The 23,318-nt window shown below is 46.7% G+C and overlaps 1 protein-coding gene across 2 annotated transcripts in view; it reads right to left on the bottom strand.

Annotated features, from left to right (window-relative positions):
- Window positions 1-1,896: 1,896 nt before the first annotated feature.
- Window positions 1,897-23,318, bottom strand: part of ADNP2 (ADNP homeobox 2) — a 102,284-nt gene continuing 80,862 nt past the window's right edge. For both annotated transcript variants that reach the window (XM_078687861.1, XM_078687862.1), the window contains 2 exons: window positions 15,933-16,022; window positions 1,897-6,498 (listed from right to left, as the gene is read on the bottom strand). In XM_078687861.1, the coding sequence (XP_078543987.1) occupies window positions 3,637-6,498; window positions 15,933-16,022 (2,952 nt within the window). In that variant the 3' untranslated portion in view covers window positions 1,897-3,636. The remainder of the gene's footprint in view (window positions 6,499-15,932; window positions 16,023-23,318) is intronic.

Genomic DNA, 23,318 nt, shown 5'->3' with positions numbered 1-23,318 from the left:
TGAGAGCACCACCATTTCGTAGCTCCGTCGTGGCCATTCGACGAGCAATAATGCTAGCCGCTCCCCACCAGAAGCCTGCGGGAGTCGGGGGCCCCCAAGACTTTTGTAGAATCTTCAAGGCTGAGGGGACGCTTTCAAGAATGGAGCCCAATCTCTAGCAGACAAGCGTCCGAGTTCCAAGGTGTCGCAGGGCAATTTTAGTGGACCACGCCCAAATCTGAAGAGCCGGCCGCCATTTTGAGAGTACTGTCGCAGCCGGCTATCGCTGCACCGCAAGAGCGGGAGCAACTCAACTACATGGTGAGCGAAACGCTGTAGTCGAAAGAGCGGGCGGTAAACAGCTGAATAGCGGAAGAGGCACAGTGTAGCAAAAGCGGGCGGAATGGCAACTGAAATGGTAAAGGGCCGCCCCACTACAGCGTGTCTTTAGGTGAAACGGATTGTGGGACAAGGTCAAGAATGGAAGAGTTACCAAAAGGCAAAAAGTTCCGCTTGATCCCGGGAGCCGGCCACCTATGTCGGGGGCGATCTCAGGCTACACCAGGAGAACACGACTTGGGGAGGGAGCCGGAGCCAAGCGCCCCCTCCGAGTCCGCGCCATCACACCGTCCCTCGGGGGCCTCCGTCAAGCGGTTCAGGGTGGCACCGCATTACATTGTTCACAAATGCAGTCACATCCTCAATCAGCCCCCACTTTACTTTGAGAATAGTGAAGCTGAAGCAAGTGCAAATAGGCTTCAGACAGTGTTACAAGCACTCCTCAAAACTTTGAACCATCAGAGTGCATGAGTTTCATGCTCGATCGATTGAGCTAGCCGGATCGGGCAACAAAAAGTATAAAATAGTTATGTAAATAGTTGTTTAATAAAATGTTTTACCCTGTTACTTTGCTGGTGTGTTGTATATATTTGTAATATTTGCATAGAGTTTATCGTTATTTTGGGCGGGGTGGGTGGCGGAGCCGAGCTGTCTTGCAGCCATCATGGTGTGGAGCTCAGTTCATCTCACTAGTTTCGTATTTCTCATGAGGGGTTGTTCCTAATGTTTCTATTTTAGCGCGGTCAAAAAGAGATCCCATTAGTGGCCTACTGATTTTGCTCGATTCCTTTTGTTTTTTTACACGATTTTTCGCTATCTGCAAAGACTAAACAGAGTATTGCGACTCTGTGCTTGTTTGTAAATTGTAAATTTGAGATGTCATCAGTGATGTCATCAGTGATGTCACTGACCATGTCATGAATGATGTAATATGTGACATCATCAGCAGTGGATTGCGGGTGCGCGATATATAGTTAGTGCAACTAACTATATATGGAATTTCAATGGTTTTGTGTGAGTAAAATAAGGTTTTTTAAATGCTAATCCCTAACTATATATGGTCTATAACCTATGGTTTTTTCAGTGAATATATATATACATATATATATATACACACACACACACACACACACACACACACACACACAAATATTACATCCTAGTGTAGAAAACACTTAGGACGACCTGGGTCTGCTTCAGGGCTACCAACTCATTAATTTATATGTGTTATATGGTGTTTCAGCACATCATTGCAATGAAACAGAGGTTGCACCCATCAACAACACTACGAATAAAGCTGCTTAAGGTAATTCTACATATTCAGTCTACAATGTTTCTATTTTGTATTGTTTTTGAGTTCTGAAGCACTGATCAAGCCACATGCAGCTAAAAATAAATTGTGCAATGAATTGACCAACTATGCAATACGTACTAGAGGGTATGATTACTATATCACAAGTGATAACTACTTAAGGCAGATTTGTTTTAATTTCTCGGTTAGAACAAAATGTTTGGTACACACAGGTGCCCCGCTTCTGCATGATCACTCGTGCACATCAATTGATATCTGCACAACTCAGCCATTAAAATGTTTATTGGAAAAGTGAATAGATAAAATGGTTAACACATTCCTTCTACTAGACAGACATTAAAGAAAGGTTTAGAAAGCCATTTTGACTTTACACGCACATACACAAGCATTAAGTATAACTAAATAGACCATTTCCTCATAGCCCAAGCTATTAATAAATTATATATCTTAAGAAAACAGATTCCAGTACCACTGGTCTTGAAATGAACGGTAGTAAGTATTCAAAACAATAAAACCTCAAAGAGAAAAATATATATAAATATATTTAAGAAATTCAATATTGCCTGTTATTGTCTCAACCAAAATTCTATACTGAGAAAAAGAATTGCTCATAAAGGCCATTTTGCTTTGGGATGTCAATAAACATACTCCTTTACAGGTAGATTTGCTGTGCAGAACGACCTTCAGAAGGCTTCTACTAAATACACGGCATTGGTGAAAAGCTGGAATATATTTGTCAAAAAGCAAAAGATTCAGAGCTACCGTTTAAGAGCAAAACATCAAACAAGTCAATGTAAAATTAGTATATTTGAAATTGCCATGTTAACACTGTTTAAGCTGGGCTTTTGTAGAATGGTATCCCTTGTTGAATAGAACATATGCAGTACTGCTGGAACCCAGTACTACACGCCTTCACAACCAGTAGCAGCCAAGACAAAGTGTATCACAAAACTGACGACTTTCTATTTTGTGTATTACTAGGCTGCTTTGCTTTATCCAGAATTGTTTTAAACCAAGTTGTTAAACTATTAGCACATGTTAATTTATATTGGTCCTCAACATCAGCCCATCCCATTTTAACATTTCCTTGCGGTGATCATCCGATATATGAAACAGTCAAGACTAAGCAGATAAATGAAACTATTAGTTCATCATTTTATCCATATTGTCGAACTCGCAACTCCTACAGAAAGCAGTGATAGTGAAAAAAATCCCCTTTAAATAGGCACTATTTTTTGCAGTTCGACAAAGTCAGGAGAAATGCAATGTACTCTGAGAAAACCCAAGAAAAACTAAGATTTGAATGTATGAATCTTATTGGACCAAAGTAAACTAGTCGTCCTTTTGGTACAGCTGATAATGTACCACCAACGACAATAAGTGCGATTTGTGCATCACAGTACAGCTCGATCATTAACTGTAGGGATAGTTAAAAATGGCAGCAACCACAAATACCTAAGATGAAGATTGGAAGAACACATGACATTAGAAGTAAAACAACTGAGGATCGGATTCATTAGGTGTTTAAACAATGATTACCCACCCCATCACCTCTCCCACCTGAAAATAAAGCAAGAACCTGGTCATACACTTGCAAATATTACAATAGCTTTCAAGCAAAAGGAAACTTTTTACAGAGCTGAATGGAAAAATATCAGCAAAAGATGAAGGTTTGCATGGAATATAGTTCTCCGCCAAAAGGATAGAAACTTAAAAAAAATCTATACAAATCCCAAAAATGTATATATATATATTTTAAAAGTTCTATCAAATACAAATGAAATCGATTTCTCCAAAATGTCTGAGTGGGGCCATGTTGCATCTTCATAGACAAAACCACCTGGATATTCAATCTATGGCAAACAATTGCGAACCCTTCAGTTCTGTTTTGCTTAGTAAAAGGTTTTGTAAAAATGAACATGTGTTACAGATTGCTACACTGAATACTACAAGTATGTTTATCTCCATGTTTGAATTTTAGCGAGCACTTCAAGATAGATGTTGGTTTATTCTTGTCCTATGCTCAAATTGTGCTTTACGTTTTTTAGTTCAGACATATTAAATCCCAGAACCACACATGTTTGTTGTCTTTCAATTGCCTTCAGGCATACCTGCTGTTTTCCCAAAAAGAAGGCAGGCACATCAATTTTCCACTCACAAAGTATAGAAGATAGAATTCCCATTTCTTTCTTTGTTGGATATGGCCTCTTGTTAAAATATTCAGACAGAAATAGCTTGGCATCTCCCTTTGAATCAATGTCATACTCGTCAGGATCCATTGCAAGTTTCTGAGGACCACCTTTATCATCAATAGGAATGTCTACCTTTTGAATCACATCCTCAAGTCGCTTTCTTTTAGAAAGCATCTGTACACTATCTTCTTCTTTATCCTTTTGGTCCTGTGTTAGCATGGATGAAGAGTCAGCGGATCTTCTCTTCGTCAAAACGCTGTTTGTCTCACCATTCATTGGCGGAATTATGTCCCCATTACTCTGAGACGTGAGGTCAACACTAGAACTGCCATTTTTTGGGGCACTTCTACAGCGCATCAAATGAACAGAGATGGCTGCCAGTGTCATGTTTCCTGTATAAACACCACAGCAGTGGATGCACTTGAAAGCAGGAGTCCCTAAAATGGTATGCAAAGTTGGCATAATGTGATGCCGCTCCTTTAAGTGAGTTTCATATACCTGTAAGCCAGCAAAAACACACAGACAGAAGGGACATTTGAAAGCTTGTTTAACACACGTATCCCCCATATCGGCAGCTAGGGGTTGGACTTTAATGTAAACTGGCATCACAGCCTTATGGTTTGCACCAGCTATAACAGCCAAATGGACTTCTTTTTCACCAATCTGGTCTTTTGGCATCTTTGTGTTAAAATCAAAGTGAGGAAACAGGATCTCTCCATTAGCATCATTAGCAAGTTGAAGCCCCTTCTGGATATAGTCCACAGGCATCTTTTTATTTCCACTATGCACAATCGCGTTGTGTTCCACAAAGCTTTTCAGATCATGAAATGTCCATGTACAGAATAGGCAAACTATGCCATGCATCAATAAATGTTTTACAAGTCCTTCTTCTGACATGAAGCACTTACACGATAAGCATCGGACGATCTTCTCTTTCACCCATCTCAAAAATGGCGCACGAGCAGCCAGTTTCTCTTGGTCAACTTTGTCTTTGATCTCTGTACCACCTTGTAGTTTGTGAGCCACCTGCATGTGTACTTGATAAACATTGGAAGGAAAAAGTTCACTGCATACTGGGCAGGTCTTCCACTGCTTAGTATTTTTTTCTTCAGCACTTGGGATAGGTGGCAATCGGAGGGTCTGGTCTACAATACTCTGGGGAGAGGCAACTACTTGAGGAGAGGGCGCACTCGCTGGTGACCGAGAAACCTGTACAACGGCACCTGACTGGGAGAGGTGCACATTCACTTGTGGTGAGTTAGCAGAGGATACACCGCTTTGGGATCCTGGCATGGTAACAGGAACTGGTCCAAGAGTGTAAGTAGGTATTCCGTTAACCTGTTTACCCGTTGGAATTAACTGTCGCATCAGTGGTCCTCCTGTAGCCATGAAATTATTTTGTGACACACCTGGGGCAGTATACTGATTTGTCTGAAAGACCCCAGGGCTATTAGACTGTGCTCCTGGAATAGTAGGAGGTCTGACATTTTGATTCGGAGGGAAATATCCAGGCCTCACAGACTGATTAACACTAAAAAGCCCTGGTGGAACATTGTGATTAAGGGTAAAACTTCCAGAACTGGACTGATTTAATGAGAGCCCACCAGGATGTAAAGCCTGATTAGGAGGGAGAACACCAGATCTACCAGACTGATACTGTGGAAACATGCCAGGCCTAACAAATGGATTGGGCTGATGAACCCCTGAGGAAATTGCATGGTTTCCAGGGTGAACACCAGGTCCAATAGACTGACTCATATGAAAACCCTGGGAAACAAATATGGGTTGTGAAAGTGAAGACGGAATGGACATGTTTTGGCTTACTGGAATAGAATTGGACAAATAACCAAGGCGTGATTGTGGCATGACAGAAGCGGGTGATGTATGCATCATTCCCACCTGACAATTTGAGACAACTGGCATTGGTCCAACAGAGTTCTGCAAAGGAGCAGTCAACTGTCCCATCATAACTGGATTTCTATTGTGCTGAGAAAAAGAAGCAAGTTGGACAGAAGCAGGATTCGGAAGTGGAACAGCAGCAGAACCAGAATATTTACTAGGTTGTGACTTGGAAGGTACAATCCTTTTAATTGATGACCTGCTGAATTCAGAAATAAGAGATCGAAGCTCGTATTCTAGATCACGATGTTTTTCAGAGGTCAGAATGTGATATATCAGAGCATCCGCAGAGGTAGCTGGTGTGTGGCAATTCTTACAGTAGTATTTGTTGGGAAGCTGGCTCTTCTGCTCACTGCTAAGTGCTGCATATTCAGGCATTTCACTGAAGTTGGCTGGCATTTCTCCAAAGTAAGCTCCTAAAATGTTATCAAAATGCGTAACCAGCACATGTTTTTTTATACTGTAATACAAAGTGTCTGTGAAAGAACATTTTAGACAGGAAAATTGAGTATCCCTCTTGAAATGGGTCTGTCCTGCACCACCACCATTATTATTATTCGCTGCAGCATTGTTGATTTTCCGAACGGAGGTATGAAACATCCGCATATGTTTCACAACTGTTTTTGATTGAGAAGAAAATGCACAACTTGGGCATGGAACAACTAATTCTTGATCTATTTCTTCTTCATGGTTGCGATGCAAGTGGCTCTTCAGTGAGGAAGGAATCTTGGCTGAAAAGTTGCATAAGCTGCAGCAAAACGGTTTTGTTCTGTATCTCTGCAAAAATTGAAAATAAACATTACAACTTGACCTAAGTGACACATTTTCAAATATTTACATACAACAACACTGGTTTCATAAACTCTTTAGGAGTAGGTATGCAAGCCAATGCACAATTCTGCACATGGATACCCTCATGCCAAACTCTCATTATACACGGGGACTTGCAATATACATTTAATACAAAAAAAAACTGCGCATTTGTTAATAAATAAATGATATGCTCATATTCTAACAAAATCATAAACATAGAACATTTTGTAACAAGTTGGTTGCATTATGGCACAGAGATTTGCAGCAATATTATAAAATCTTTCATGCAGATGTCCGGGTACGTTACCTGTGCCAACCCCCTTGGGGAAAAACTGATCTGGGTACAAAAAATAGTATGTTCGTCTTATTAGGCATCATCACCCTAGTCTACGTCTATCAGTCCAAAATTCACATTATAATACCAGACCACTCAAAAATGAACAGGAGCATCAATGGAGAGATATTAAGTGTCCTTGTCACATAAAAAGGAAGCTATGGATATTACAGATAAAAGCTAAAGCATTGTTTAGTTGGCCCTTTGGAAGCCTATACATATTTAGGTCATTGTCTCACGGATAAAGGCTCTCCTTCGAATATGTGGACGCGGTTCAATAGTTGCGTCTATACAGTGTTTCCTGAGAACTTGTAGTTGTAGAAAGTTAAATGAACGGGGGGGGGGGGGGGGGGGGAGTGAAGTTTTAACAAGCATTTTGTTTGTCCTGGATGGGCAGATTTCACACACTTTGTCTTAGCAAATACATTAATCATTAGGCTCTATATCAAAATGTAACTGTGCTATGTAATTATCGATTTGCAAAATATATATTCTCTTGTATAGTCTTCCAGTAATCCCCCACCAAATTATCAGTGCTCCAATCAAGAATATTCAGTAAAATCTTATAATGGTGCTCCCTTCCGAGTCTAAGCCTGGGGTATAGGTGCAACTAGAATAAACAATTAATGTTATGATGATCTGTCTCCACACTGCAAAACTGGCTGAAGACCCTTTTAATTAGAGCTGTGTGAGAAATGCACTTGTTTTCGATCTCGTCGTTTAAAACAAAAGTTCTGAGTGGTAAATGTCACGAATTTATATACTCACATGCTGCACTCTTATGCTTGGCGCACGCATGCTTCGAGTACACAGCCTTGCCTGCAGGGCACAGAGATCTTGCACTGCCACACACAGAGGAAAGCAATTTGAGGGAACATTGGTGGTGACCAGTCGTGCAGTTCTTACAAATCTATCTAGGATCTGCGCGTTTAGACAAACACAAAGTAAGGGATTGGTGTCTAGACTGATTGCAGACACCCCCCAAGGATATGTGAAGTCTGTAGATCACCGAGCTCACAGTGCCACTATAAGCCCCCACCTTTCAAAGGAGTGAAATGCTTCTGGCAACTATTGAGCGAGACAACCCTGACCTCTCAGGGATCGAGGAAACAGTTCAGAACTTTTCAGTCACTCGTGATCACTTTGTCGCAGCGAGAGAGACACAGAATAAAGAAGTGGGGACGTTTTCAATAAGCATTTATTAAACCAGCATTATTCTACTATACAAAAATGTGTGCTGCAACAACCATTAAACAGAAACAGATATATAAGGTTACAAGCACCAACAGAGTCAATTCGACCATGGTGCTAAAACAGCGAATATATGCAGGCATATAGAAACATGGCGGTAATCAGGAGTACTTCTAAGATGCAAACCCTACCTAAATGTACCTAGCATGTATGTAGATGCAAAGCCAAGAATTCCTCTGAGAAAAAGCCAACCCCATTACCTGATGGGAGAGAACGACGGACCCTGTCTTGCAAGGGAAGTCAGACCACCGCGTGCTGGAGTGTCTGCGTGCAGGGACTTCATCATCACGTGTCAGCATGTAAGGATAAGTTACTTCCCTGTAATCCTAGTTCTCTTCCAGGAGTATCCTCGTCAATAGTCATAAGCATATGAATATTCCTGCCCATGCGCGGGAACCCCAGACAATATATACACATATGTTAAAAATATAAGATAGATAGATATTATTTTTTTAAACATTGGTCTGCGCCTTCAGGAGGCACTCGACAGCTCCCCCATTTCCTTGACATTCCGGTAAGTAGTTTGTTTGCCCTACGCGTTCCGAGGCACTTTTGCCTCTCATCAGGGGCAGGCTGCTATCTTCTCTGATGCTTGAAAGTCTCTGCTAATAAGAGAAACTACTTACCGGAATGTTGTGGAAATGGGGGAGCTGTCGAGTGCCTGCTGAAGGCTCGGACCATTGTTTAAAAAGATTTCGACACGCCTGTCCAGGTGTGTGGGAGAGCACCATAGTGAGTACAGACGAGGCTGAAGATCGGGACCATGCCCAATCTGGACAGCACAGCAAGCTCAGTACCTACTAAGGACACTACCTTGAGATTACCCTCCTACTAAAGGAATAAATATGCTGAAAAACTGGCGCTTGGAGCCCACTAAAGGCAAAGAATGATTCTCTAAGGACCACATGTCCCAGCGTGCATCAATCTTACAGCGCGCCAAACCGGGTGAAATTAATCAATCATGCATGCAAATAAGAGACTTTCAAGCGCTAGAGAAGATCGCAGCCAGCCCCTGCTGAGAGGCAAAACAGCCTCGAAGCGCGCAGGGCAAACAAACTACTTATCGGAATGTCGAGGAAATGGAGGAGCGCTCGAGTGCCTCCTGAAGGTTCGGACCATTGTTTAAATATATATCACAAATGCAGCAATGCCACAAGAATTCCCTTTGCACCCATATACACATTCAACACGAAGCAGTGAAGAAAACAGCATTTGAACGGCTTTAATGTGCAGCAGAAAAAACAATCCTGCAAAGAGGAATGACAGCATTGCCAGCTAACAGGTTGCATTACAGAAACTTCTCAGTGTAAAAAGCTGAAAAACCAACCTCATCGAAACACATCGGAATAAACTGGCACCGTGTCTTTAAGGCAGCAATAGAATAGAATAGAATAGAATAGAATCTGTTCTTATATAGCGCATGGCTGCCCGGAAGCATCCCAGAGCTGGGAACGTAGAAGCGGGAGCAGATGGATTTAAGGGAAAAGCTGTGTCTTCAATTTTCTGCGGAAGGTGAGATGATTGGTTTCCTGACGGAGAGAAAGTTCCAAAGCTTGGATGCGTTGTAGGAAAAGAGGCAGCCTCCTGACGGGACTTCCTAATTATGGGTACTTCAGCTAGAAGTAGGTCGTTGGAACGAAGGCTCCTAGATGATTTGTGAGGTTTAATAAGGTTGGTGAGAACAGGGGGGCCTGTACCCTGCAAGTTTTTATGGGCAATATAAATAGCCTTAAAGTGTATACGCTCCTGTATGGGTAGCCAGTGGAGTGCTTTCAATGCAGGTTTGGCTGAGGAGCGATTGTTGGTACCAGTGAGGAGTCATGCCGCTGCAAGTTGGACCACCTGAAGCTTGTGGATAACCGAGATGGGGGCAACCAGGTAAAGGGCGTTCCCATAATCCAGCCTAGATAGTATGAAGGCTTGGACTAATATTTTTTTCGAATTCTCAGGCAACCAGGGAAGTATTTTCCGCATTGATCTCAGCTGGCCAAAACAAGTGGCCGCTGTTTTCCTGACTTGGACTCTGAAGGTCAGCTCATGATCCAACCAGAGTCCCAGGCTCTTGATTTCCTTTTTTGGGATAGGAGCTAGTCCCATACATGATGGCCATAGAGTATGTGGGTTAAAAGTTGCATGATTACCAAGCAGCATGAGCTCGGTCTTGTCGCCATTGAGTTTAAGGTGAGACGGACTCATCCAGCTGGCGACTTCTTTCAGACAGGAGCTCAGGTAAGTAGGGGCATGTTCTGCATGGTTTAGAGACACAATTAGCTGTGTGTCGTCCGCATAACTGACAAGTTGAATTCCAACTATCTCAGCCAGTGGGGACATATACACATTTACACATTAAAAAGTGTGGGGCTCAGGGAGGAGCCCTGGGGGACCCCACACTGTAGGGGTAGAGGTTGTAAATGGGTGTTCCCTTCAAACACCTGGAAGTATCTTTCTTGGAGAAACGATTCCAGCCAGGAGAAGGCCCTTCCTGTCACTCCCAGTTTCTTAAGGCGATGTAAGAGGGTACGGTGATTCACCGTGTCGAAGGATGCACCGAGGTCTATGAGGATGATGGCTACGGTTCCTCCAGAGTCCAAGATCTTTCTGGACTCTTCGACCACTGCTACGAATGCAGTCTCCGTACCCTGTCCTGGGCGAAAGCCAGTCTGGGAGTGGTGAAGCAAGTTGAAGGTTTCAAGGAATGTGGAGAGTTGACGGTTCACAAATCTTTCCGCCAGCTTGCTAAGCCCGGGAGTAGAGATATCGGGCGGTAGTTGGATAGTTCTCCGGGGTCCAGATTACGTTTTTTTGTTAATGCTTTCACCGTGGCCATTTTCCAGTCCTTGGGTACTAAACCAGATTCTAAGGAGGTGTTGACAAGGTTGACTATGGGAGAGATGATAACGGGCAAGGCAGCTTTTAGAATATTGATGGGGGCGGGATCCAGCGGAGAGCCACTTTTGATCAAGTTAAGGATAGGAGGAAGAAGTACCTCAGTGAGTGGAGTAAAAAATTCAAGTTTGGGATGATTATCTGGCGAGTTAATTTCAGGCTGTGCAAAGGGATCAAGAGTGTTACTCGGTGGGAGGAGGCTGAGTATCCGGTGGATTTTGGTGGAAACAAAAGGCTGCTTGCTCCTCACAGCGAGAACCCGTTGCATCAGGGGCAATAGGGGGATCTGGGGCTTTCAGAAGGGTTTTTATTATCCTGAAAATCTCCTTGGGTGCATTGGAGGAGGAAGCAATTTTTTCTGCATAGTAGGCAGTCTGAGCTGCTTGGAGTGCAGTTTTATAGGAATTGATGGAGGCCCTGTATTTGGATTTTTTTTCCATGCCATAGTCTTTCCTCCATTCTCTTTCCATTCTTTTACACCCCTGTTTCAGTTTACGAAGTTCGGGAGTAAACCATGGGGAGTTGTTGGATCCAGCTTTTTGAATTTTGGATCTCCTGGGGAGTACTACATCTGGGGAGTACTACATCTAAAGAGTGCTCAATCCACGAGTGGAAATGAGTGCTAGCTGTTGCGGGATCAGAATGGTGTGGGGGAGCGGTAGAAAACAGTTCCTTGGTCCATTCCTCTACATTTAATTTGGGCCAGTGCCGGGCTTTCGGCCGGGAAAATGGCCTAGTTGGGCCAGGAAGAGGTGATTGCCATGTGAAAGGTATTAGAAAATGATCCGATCACGGGATGAGAATGGGCTCCTTAGCTTTTAGCTCTTTAAGGTTTGAGAAAATTGGATCCAGGAGATGTCCTTTGGTATGGGTGGCTTGATTGACCTTTAGAAGCATCTCACATGCTGCCAGGTCTTGGGCCAGATCGTTGGCAGTTATATCTTGGGGGTTATCAAAGTGTAAGTTAAGGTCTCCCAGAAGGGTGAAGTTGGATGCAGCGCTTGCCAGGTTATCACCGCTTCCAGCAGTAGGTTGGGAATTGTCCCACAGCTCCTGGAGGGCGGTATAGATAGAGACCTACAAACGTGATTGAAGGGGAAAGAGAAATGGAAAAGTGGGCATTTTCGGAGTCTAAAAGAGGGCTGCCTAGGATACGGAAGACTAAGTGGTCCTTATATAGGATCGCTATCCCTCCACCTATCCTCCCTGTCCTATCAAGGTGCTGAATCAGGAATCCCGGGGGGAGTGCTTGGACCACATCTGGGTCTGAACTGGGTCCTAGCCAGGTTTCTGTCAGAAAAAGCACAGTAAGTGCCAAATCCTGTAGCAACATGGAAATTTCTGTAGCGTGATTTGGCAAGGATCTACAGTTAAGGAGTGCCATGTTAAGCCGATACCCGTTCTTTGACTTGTTACGCGCATTAGGGAGTAGCTCAAATGCACAGTGCGGGCATTTCTGTTGCTTTTTATCTGGGTCAATAGGGTATTTGCACAATGTACCAGCGGTGTTTCTAATCTGAAAGAAGGTGTCGCGCGAGTATTGGAGGGGGGCAGAGGAAAAATGGGCAGGGGTCCTGGGCCCTAGGCCCGAACTGGCGCGGACGGGGGCAGACGGGCTTGCCTTTGGCACGCCCGCGTCTGCTGCGCGTACGTATTGACGCCCTTTTTATATGGCCCGCAGTTGCGCAAAGACAAAAAGACTATCCCGCAACCCTTCGTTACCCCCAAGATGGCTGCTCGCTCCACCGGCTGCCTCTGGGGTCGTAGATTCCTCACTGCGCTCAGCGCCTCAATCGGCAGAGTTCTGGTGAGTAGGATTGCCGATTATTATCTGAGCTATCTGAGCTTTGCAAATGACAGTTTTAAAAAACTTAAGTGCGAAGAATAAGTAGTGCAATTTTAAAAAACGGCTCCCGGCTTCGACCTCAGGAGCCATGACCCCTAGCTTCCCATCATGCCTCAGGGGTGACTGCTAGGTCAGTTGTTCTTTGCGGAGACCCGTCAGCCAGGGCACAAAGAAATGACATTTATCTTTATCATTTGCCTGGGGAGGCAGGTGGGTTGCTTATGACTATTGAGGATATCCCTGTAAGAGAGCTAGGATTACAGGTATATAAAACGTGTCCTTCTCTTCCAGGTGATCCTCATCAATAGTCATAAGCATATGAATAGAATAGCAAGCCCATCCCCTCAACCTGCGGGCAAACGATAAGCATAAACTCAAACAGGTATTGAAAAAATATCATGACTCCAATTAATTTAGCATTGGAACAAATTCCTCAAGGAGGCTTGGCCTACTTGGGTATCCGCTCTGGAGTCAGAATCAAGACAGTAGTGCCTAGTAAATGTGTTTACCGATTTCAAAGTGCCGGCTCACAAGCCATCTGTACATTATTGCAGAAAGCTACTGTAGCTGCTTTTCCCCTAGTGAAAAGAGCCTTAGGGGAAACTAACAGAGGCTTGTTTGCCAATTGATAAGCTAGCTTAATGCAGGACAATATCCACCTCGAGATGGATCGTTTGGAGGCTGGAAAACCTGTCCTGACGACACCATAGTTTAAGAATAATTGGTCAGACTTCCTAATGGATTTCGTTCCCTCCAAATATAATTTTAGAATCCTCTTGAGGTCAAGTGAGTGAAGAGACCTTTCTGCTGGCGTAGCAGGATTGGGGTAAAAAAGAGTGAAGAGAAATGGTCTGGTTAACATCGAAGTCAGACACCACTTTTGGTAAGAAAGAATGGGGAGTCCTCAGAACCACCAGATTGTGATGGAAAACCATGTATGGTTCCTATGCGCAGAGTACCTGGATTTCACTTACTCTGCGTGCTGACGTGATAACTACTAAAAAAGTAACTTTCCATGTTAGGTGCAGTATGAATGGGCTCGAAAGGAGGGCCCATTAGTTTGGACAGAATATTCAACTCCCAAGGAGGAGAAGGATGTCGGTCAGGAGGAAAAAATGTCTTCAACCCCTGAAGGAAATCTATGACCACCTGGAGTTAAAAAAAAGGCGGATTGGTTAGGTGCTTTTCTGTAGTCCGTAATGGCCGCCAAGTGAACTTTTATCGAAGTGTACTTCAAACCAGACTTGGCTAAATACAGAAGATAAGGCAAGTTTACCGCCTCCTGCCCACTAGTTGGACTAAAACCGTATGCATACACAATAAGAAAAACCTCTTCAATTTAAAAGAATAAGAACTCCTTGAGGAAGGTCTCCGGGAATCCCTCAAAATTTTCATGCAGTCCTGAGGGAGATTAAAGTGTCCGTCTTGCAGGACTTCAGGAGCCAGTCTGCCAAGCTCAGAGATGGAAGGCTGGGGTGCAGAATCTTCCTGCTCATTTTGGTCAGAAGGTCCGGTCTGCTCACATTAAAATCCCCATCTCTGATATACTGTTTAGGCAGTAAAAGGCTTCAGATGGGTAAGGGTAATTGGGGAATGTTCTAATTTTGGAAGCCTCACCTTTCTTCACCAACTCTAATTGAAGCAGGGCAACAGCAGGTTTGGAAGGAAAGGAAACCAGATGATTTACAATGAATGCCCCATTCCACCCGACCCCAACTATCTGAATCACTGCTGGCACAATTTTAAAACGGTACATTAGGAATGCATTGCATTATTTGGATGAATTATCTCTAACCGTACCTACAATGTGGAAAAAGGAATGTTAGACCCGGCCTCGTGGTGTGGTCCTCCCTGACCCTTAGGCACCCCCTCCAGAGCTGTACCCCACAACAGACCTCTGAGCCCCCGGCCTAGTTAGCCCTTCCCTCCATGTTACACACACCCGTCCCCGGACTGCCCCGTCCGTACCTCCATCTTCCCAGCCCGTAGGCCCTGTGTGCCCACTTTCCGGCATCTAAGATGGCCGCCCGATCCAGCGCGGCCTAGGCCGAGAGGCGCCACCCTGGCTGGAGGACAGCACGCTCCCCTTGAGTGAGATAGGGAGGAGCAGTCTCTCTCACACCTCCGACCTCCCCTCGAGAGATGGGTTTCGATCGCCCCTCCGGCCACCCTGAGGGCTGGCTCCACGCCTGCTGTGTGTCTGGGACTCCTCCCAAACCTGACATGAATTAATTAATGAAAGGGCCGCGTGGCAGGAAACCCCAACAAGCGGCCCCCAGGTGTCAAGACCCCCGCATACCAGGACTCCAGAGATCAAAGAGGAGCAGTCCTATAACTGCGGATGCTCCGGGACTATCGGGCAGATTCGACTCTGGAACAACGAGAGCCCTGCTGACGTGGTCACGGCTCGCTCGGCGGAGAAGGACGTCTGCCGGAACCACCTGAGCCTGCTGAGTGACTCGCGGCTCCCTTGCAACTTTGGAACTCCTGAGCCCCGCTGAGTGACTCGCGGCTCCCCTGAAGATCGTAAGACCACCGACACCTTGCTTGAGCCCTGCTGAGTATCTTGCGGCTCTCCGACTCTCCTGGTCCGGCTGGACCCCAAAGATCTCATCGTATCCCCCGGCTCGAGGATTGAGAGCTGTGCGTCGGATACGCACCGATATTGACATTGAGCCATAAGACTGTCCCGCTAACCCTACCCTGACCGAGACTTTATGGGCCCTTGCCCTATTTGTAAATACCTGCCTTTGCCGATCATAAAGATCCTTTTGAATCATGAGATAAAGAAACGTTCTTAAGAAGCTACGGTGTGGTGTCTGTCGTGTGGTGCTGGTATAGTGTGTACGATCCTAGATTCGAGACTCTCCCCCTAAAAAGTCTCCCACCAGGGCTCGACTGTGTACTTAGGAAGGTGGGCCCCAGGGTGATCAGGTACACTTCCTGCTCGCTCCTGAGGTCGCCGTCTAACAGGAAACACAAAAATCATCAACTATCCCCCTAATTTACTTCTGGCACTCTAATGTCCGTTCCATTCTCTAGGACAACTACAATTATTGAGGTCGATTAGAATGAACTTACCTTTCTTTTTCCTGTAGTTTCCCAAAGAGATAAATCTGCCCAGGTTGTGTTGGAAAAGCATTTTTCTCCTGGACCGCAACTGTTAATTTCCTTAAAAACAAACAGGAATTTAAATAAGTCAAATACAAAACATGAAATGGAGTGTGCAATATCAGTTCAAGGTACATCTAGCATTAAACATACACTACTCAAAACAAATCTCCATGCTCTCAATCCTACCCAAGTAGTTGAGAATTATTAGTCAGTGGCAAACCATGCCGCAAATAGCTTTTTATATCAGGCGGTTTTAGTTTAAGACTTTTAAGCCCCTGTTGTGCAATTCCATACTTTGTTGGTCCACTCCCCCAACCATTTAACATACACCATAAAATGTAAGCTGTAGCTTTGTATCACAGTTCCATCAGCAACTGCTTGTGCAACATATTCCGCCCTTTCATAGATTTTCTGCACCTCGTGATTGAGAAAGTTCTAAATTACTTTGAGGTTTTTTTCGTCGTGTCTGTGCCACCTAGACTTGCATGCGGTTACGATAGTCATACAATTTACAGCAATGTTTACTCTGCTTACAGTTATAAGCATGGTAGGAGAGGGATTAAGTACCCCAATATGTCAGCAGACCAGGGAACATTCGGCCGTTTGAGACTTACAAGTACCATACTAGTTCAGCACAGATCACTCACATACAAAGCAAGGATGTGAGATCTCTTACAGATTATCCAATGTGGTCTTCAGACCAAAGTAAGCAGACTTCTATTTTTCTGTATGCAGTTTGCTACCTCACTCTGATCTAGTATGTAACATCATCTAAATTATTTATTTAGGAAGTTTTATGTAGCGCTAGCTCCACCCGGGAGTATCAGAGCGCTTCACATTTCTATAAAAAATTTAGAGAAAAACAGAACAATTTATATAAATGAAGCATCTATACATGGTGAACTAAAAGTCAATTGGGCAATACAGACAATAACAGTAGACAGTGCATAAGGGTAGTTTCAGTGGTCAGAATAACGCAGGAGGGATTAAGAATGTGGGAAAGAGTGGGAGGGGAAATGTTAGGGTGGGAAAGGGGTGGAAGTAGGGTGGAGGGGGTCAGGAAGGGGTAGTGTGAGGAGCGAGAGGGGAAAGCGGTAGTGTTAAAGGGAGGAGGGGTGGGTGGAACAAGCATGGTAGGAGAGGGATTAAGTACCCCAATATTTGTTGAGCAGGTCTTTTTTTAAACTGACATAAGAAGGGGTACATTGTAGATCTTTGGGGAGGGCATTCCAAATGCTGGGGGCCTTTCCAGAGAAGGAGCGTTTTTTTTTTTTTTTTTTTTTTTTTTTAACAGCAGGGTGGTGAGAAGAAGAGTTGGTGCTTCTCAACGTCCGGGCGAAACCTGCTTTAGTGACTTTGTTCGAGAGGTAGATCAGTGTCTTGATTAAGGGCTTTGCGTGTAATGCAGGCAATTTTATAGGAGGATCTGCTTTCGATGAAAAGCCATTTGAGGTCCTTGAGGGCAGGTGAGATGTGTTCAAAACGCTTACAGTCAGTTGTTAGCCTAGCTGCTAAGTGGAGGACAGATTTGAGGGGGGCAAGGTGAACTTTGGGTGTTCGAGAGTAAAGCGTTTCCGTAGTCAATCTTTGAAAGGACTAGAGATTGGATAACCGATTTGAAATCTTCCGCTGGAATGAAAGGTTTGATTTTTTTGAGATGCCAGAGTGTGAAGAGTTCTCCTTTTGCAGAGTTTTTTATATGGTTATTGAGCACAAGCTTACTGTTGATGGTGATGCCAAGAGATTTAACTGATTCAGCAAGGGAGAGAGCAGTTAAGGGCATTAAGGTCAGTGATCCATGCTTAAATGGGAAGTGGGTTGTTTTAGGAGAGAAGAGAATGATTTCAATTTTGTTTGGATTAAGTTTGAGATGGTTGGTGAAGAACCAGGATTGAATCTTGGTTAGGGCAGTGTTGAGGTGTAAGATATCAGTGGGATTTGAATTTATAGTACAGTTGGGTGCTGTCAGCATACAGGTGATTGTGTTCTTAAGCCGGAATTAACTGAGTGACAGATGTGGGGCTGGAGAGACATTTTTGAATTTTGATTTGTTGGGTTCTATGTTGGAAGAAGGAGGTGAAGCAGTTTAGGATTAAAGATAGTCATCCGGGGCGTTGCCAAGATGGCGGCGTGAGAAGACGCTCTAAATTGGAGCTCCCGCCCATGGCCTAGGACAGTACCGGCTCTGACGCCGTTCAAGCAGCGGTCGGCAATCGCACAGCCGGTCGAGTGCCCCTGAAACAACTGAGCCCCATGCAGCGGGCAAAATAATCGCCAAAGTGGCATTTTAGAGCCGTGGGGCGAGCGGCAGACCGGTGGCTTGTGAGGCCCGAGGGTGAGAGCCCGGAGGAAAGCAACGGACAGCAAAAGTCGCGTTGCCGGAATAAGACATCCACGAGGTACCTCCGTGAACTGTGGCTGCCGGGAAGGAGTGTGGCAGCCCGGGGTGGAGGCGGTTTCTGGTAGCAGAGGTGCGGAGACGGCAGAAGATCTCGGCCGAGCTGCCATTTTAGGCAAGGCGGCGGCGGAATCCAGCGCCCAGGGAGCCCGGTGAGACGCATAGACTACGCAGCACCCGCGAAGTCTGCCCGATTGCTCTACGACGCGGCACAGACCTGCACCGGGAGAGGAGGAGACAACCCCCTGGTGAGCGGTTAGTGCGGCTGGCGGGCAGAGGCGCCGGTGGGGAGTGCCCGATCCGCCATCTTGCGGCAGCCTTTGTGTAGTCCCGGGCGCCCTAGCGAGAAGTCTGAAGCGAATGTCCCAAAGTCGAGGGGAGCAGGGGGGGGGGGGAACCCGGCAGTTCCCGAGGCAGCAGCTCGTGAGGTGAAGACCCGGATGGCAGCGTAACCCCTGTGAGGTTGGTGCTAAGGGTGGCTCTGGGGATTCACAGCAACGGGAGACAGAGCGTCTACTGGGCGCCATTGAGTGAAGGTGAACACTCGCAGCACAAGTAGCAGACGGCCACCGAGGTGCGACGTCCGGGTGGGGTGGCTGGGTCCATAGAGAGCCCCACGAACGTGCCTTGCAACTGCAGAACAGAACCACGTCACCTGGAGATCGGAGGGGGAGCGGACGGGCCCCACTCTGCCACACAGAGATCCTTGGTGCAGGAGCCAGACTTGGCGCAGCCCACTGGAGGGCTTGGACCTGGGGCCTGCTGTGAAACTCGGTGAGGAGCCGGTGGACACAAAGGGGGACAGTGGACAACACGACTCGGAGACCTCCAGAGACAGAGCGGGAGGAATCAGGGACGACATCTGAGCTCAGTGGAGGAGGATAGCGGAGACCCTGATGCCCAGTGAGGAGAGAGGTCTGCAAGAGACGCGGTAGGCGTACATAGACATCGCCTTCTTGCAACAGGGACCTAGCCCAAGCAGGCAGGATCAGTGGTGTGGTCCCAAAGACAAAGCCGGTGAGTGGAGTGTTTGGCCCCGGGGACTTGCGAGCGGCTTGGCGGACACTTCGGGGGCCTGCTGAACGAGGGGTTACCGGTCAGCAGAGCAAAGAGAGATTTGGGAGGAGTGGTAGCCTGAGCCCCTAATATTGGACTGTTGCGAGCTAGCCCTGTGACTGGAGTGGGTGCACGACAGGCCGGTCCCGATACTAGGCAGGGGGCCATTGGACTGCTTGGCATGATACGACGCCCTGGCCTTTTCTTACCAAACGCACGACCAACAAACCACAGACTTTCATTGAGCGTGGCCGCATGGTAGTGGGTGCGCCGGTGCAAGCACCCAGGACCTAGTATAAGTTCCGGGAAGGGAGATCCTAACACGAACTACATGTACCATGTCCGGAGTGAGAGCGCGTAAAAACAAGACAGGTAAAGACCTGTTTGCAAAAGCCCATGGGACTTCATCACCTAAAGACATGACCACGACAGCCAGTGGAGGGCTCGGAGCCTATCACGAAGGCCTTCATAGAATCATTATTCACAGCATTAAGGGATGACATCCACACTCTCAAAAAAGATTTTACAGAGGAGGTCAAAGAGATCCGCAGAGATGTCGACGGGATAGGGGAACGCGTCATGACACTGGAGATTAAAGCAGACGGGGACGACACGGACATAGACGCCCTACATCAGGAGATACTGAGGCTCCATGACCAGCAGATAGATTTGCAGTCCCATATGGAAGATTTGGAGAACCGATCTCGACGCCATAACGTTCGAATAAGGGGAGTGACATGGGCTGATAACAAAGATCTGTTCGGCTTTACTAGAGAACTCTTGGGTCATCCACTAGAATCAGAACTTCGTCTGGACCGAGTGCACAGAATGGGACCCCCGAGAGGGGCGTCAGCCCCTCCGCAGGATATCCTGGTATGTGTGCAGGACTACCGCACAAAAGAGGACACTTCACAAAAAGCTAGACAGCTGCACCCCATTTCATTCTGGAACCAAACGCCGTTTTTGTTCCAAGACTTGTCAGCGCTCACTTTACAGAAAAGACGATCATTCAGACTGGTTATAGCCCACCTCCAACAGCTTCAAATCCCTTACAGCTGGGGCCACCCATTCCGCATAGTGTTTAAACTTGAAAACAAGCTGCATCAGATCCACTCACAGAAGGAAGCCTGCCACCTGCTGGGGATAGACCCGCCTGAAGAGGAGGATGGACCGCTGGCCCGCACCGGGCCCCCAGTGGCGTCAACAGGGCAGGAGGCGTTGCGTCAAGAAACCCCCGGCGTTCGAGATAGCAGATGGTCAACGAGCGGCGGTCGAAGCGGTAGCTTCAGATCTGGCATCGACCCATCCCAGTTGACTTTAATGGCCTTGACGTTTGCAGCTGCAGCCCGTTCATTTCTTTAGCCGGTTCGTAGGTGGGAGGGAAGGGTGTTTTGATCGGACTGTCTTACCCCAAGTGAACATATTCCTGATTGCCCCCGAGGGTGATGGACTTTGGACCTTTGAGCTGTTGTGTATTTGGGAGTAAAGGGGGAGGTGGGAAGGAGAAAGGGGAAGGATGTCCAGTGCTCCGCTCCAGACTTCAGCTTAAGGAGCCCTTGTCCACGCGGCACCGTAAACTCCCTATACGTCATGCCTCTACTACGCCCATGGCACTGCTTGCCGGGCTTCCCACATTAGCCTGATCTGGTTCCAAGGCGGTCATGCCCCCCACCACCCTTAAGATCTTGACCCTCAATGTGAGGGGTCTCAATAATCCCGTTAAGCGACGAGCGATCCGGTCCTGCCTAGAAAACACGCAAGCTGCTTACTTCAGGAGACTCACTTACTGGCGCGTGATTGCTGCCGACTGCGCTCACGTAAATTCCCCGCACAGTTCTTTTCTTCTAGCCCCACCAAGACAGCGGGAGTGGCGATTTTAGTGGCGCAGCGATTCAAGGGAGAGGTATTGCACAAAAGTGCAGAACTTAAGGGGAGGCTGCTGACATATCGTTTTACCCTGGGAGGCCTCACGTTTACCATTGGGTCCCTCTATGCCCCGAATGAAGGACAGGAACATTTCCTACAATCAGCTCTCACTGAAGCCACAGCCACACCAGACAGACACATTATCGTGGGGGGTGATCTAAACCTAGTGTTTGATAAGGTCTTGGACAGATCTAGTCAACGCACCCACCAGGCAGGTGCGCTCTGAGCTGGCGGCCTAGAACGTTTACGGGACATAGACCTACATGATCTTTGGCGTAGGTCCCACCCCCAAGAGAAAGATTATTCCTACTACTCTAATGCACACAAAACGTACGCCAGATTAGACTACCTCTTAGCCTCAGGCCCGGTCTGCTCGCTCACGACCACGACTAAGATGGGGGTTACATCACTCTCGGATCACACACTAGTCACTGCCACACTCACTCTCCCGCCTGCAGCTTACTCCCCCAGAGTATGGCGCCTTAGGGATGCACTAATGTACAGGGCGGACGTTATGAAGCACATTCAAGACATGATTAGTGACTACCTTTCTCATAATGCCAACCCAGATACGACACCTGCGACACAGTGGGCGGCGCTGAAGGCGGTGCTCCGAGGAGAGTTTATAGCCCTCAACAGCAGACAACAGATCGGGAACCCAAACGCGAAGAGCTCACGCAACGCATTCACGAATTAGAGCAAATGCACCAGAGAACGGGGGCCCCAAGGGATGTGGAGACAACTCAAAACTATGCGGCACCAATTAGCGGCTTTGGATCTGGACCGCGCCGAATTTGCGGCCCTATGGCTTCGGCATGCTCATACTAGGGGGGGGGGGGGGACAGGTGCGGCCGCCTACTGGCTAATAGATTACGGGAAACACGACAGCAACAGAAGGTCAAGGAGATTATCCGGCCCGACGAGACTAGTGTCTGAGGATGCTGAGATTGCGGAGGCATTCCGAGACATTTATGCCACCCTCTACACTGGCAGCCAGCTGAGCGGCTCAGAGGCCGCCTCTTTCTTGGACTCAGTCACACTACCATCCTTGACTACTAAAGCGAAATATCTTGAGAGACATTCAAAAAGAAGAAGTCATTGCTGCCATTTCCAGACTTGAATTAGGGAAGGCGCCGGGACCGGACGGCTTCCCCGCCATTTTTTATAAGCAGTTTTGCGCCGTACTTGCCCCAATCCTTACACGCCTGTTCAATACGTTTGCGGAACAGGGAGCAATACCGCCTGACCTCCTACGGGGCTCAATAACAGTTATTCCTAAGCCCGGGAAGGATAGGACTAAATGCGGGGCCTACCGGCCAATATCTTTATTAAACGTGGATCTCAAATTGTACACTGGGATCCTGGCGTCTCGACTAGCCCCTCAGCTACCTGGACTTATAGACCCAGACCAAGCTGGTTTTATCCCCGAACGCCAGACAGTAGATAACACTAAACAAATCATCCACCTCAGAGAAAGCCGCTCGAATACCTGGGGAGAGGATGATGTTCGCAATAGACGCCGAAAAGGCTTTTGACCGCGTCCGCTGGCCCTACTTAGAGCAGGTTTTTGAGCGGGTGGGGATTGGGGAAAAATTGCGTGCCCTTATCTTTAACTGCTATAAATCTCCCACGGCGGTAGTACGGGTGAATGGCTACAGCTCTGCCAGTTTATGAATTGTAAATTGATACTTGTATAGCGCACTACTCACCTGCAAGGGTCTCTAGGCGCTTGTATGAATACCGCTGTGGAACCCATCCTGGCTTTCCCTGTGAGGTGTCCACTCCTGGGCACCCCCAAGGTGGAGGCCAGGCATCCTTAGCGTTGTGGGGGCCGTTGTGGAGATTAAGCAAGCTATTGCCCAGAGTTGCAGAGTGGGACTCCATGATTGGAATAGGCACCGAGGCGAGAATTATCAGGTCCGTGGAATTTTTGAGGCCAAGACCCGCCGAGGCGGGGAATTGAACCCTGGTCC

This window comes from Lissotriton helveticus, chromosome 4_1 (assembly GCF_964261635.1).
Source record: "Lissotriton helveticus chromosome 4_1, aLisHel1.1, whole genome shotgun sequence".
Taxonomy (NCBI): domain Eukaryota; kingdom Metazoa; phylum Chordata; class Amphibia; order Caudata; family Salamandridae; genus Lissotriton; species Lissotriton helveticus.
The sequence above is the reverse complement of the archived record's forward strand: the minus strand, read 5'-3'. Positions and strand labels throughout refer to the sequence as shown.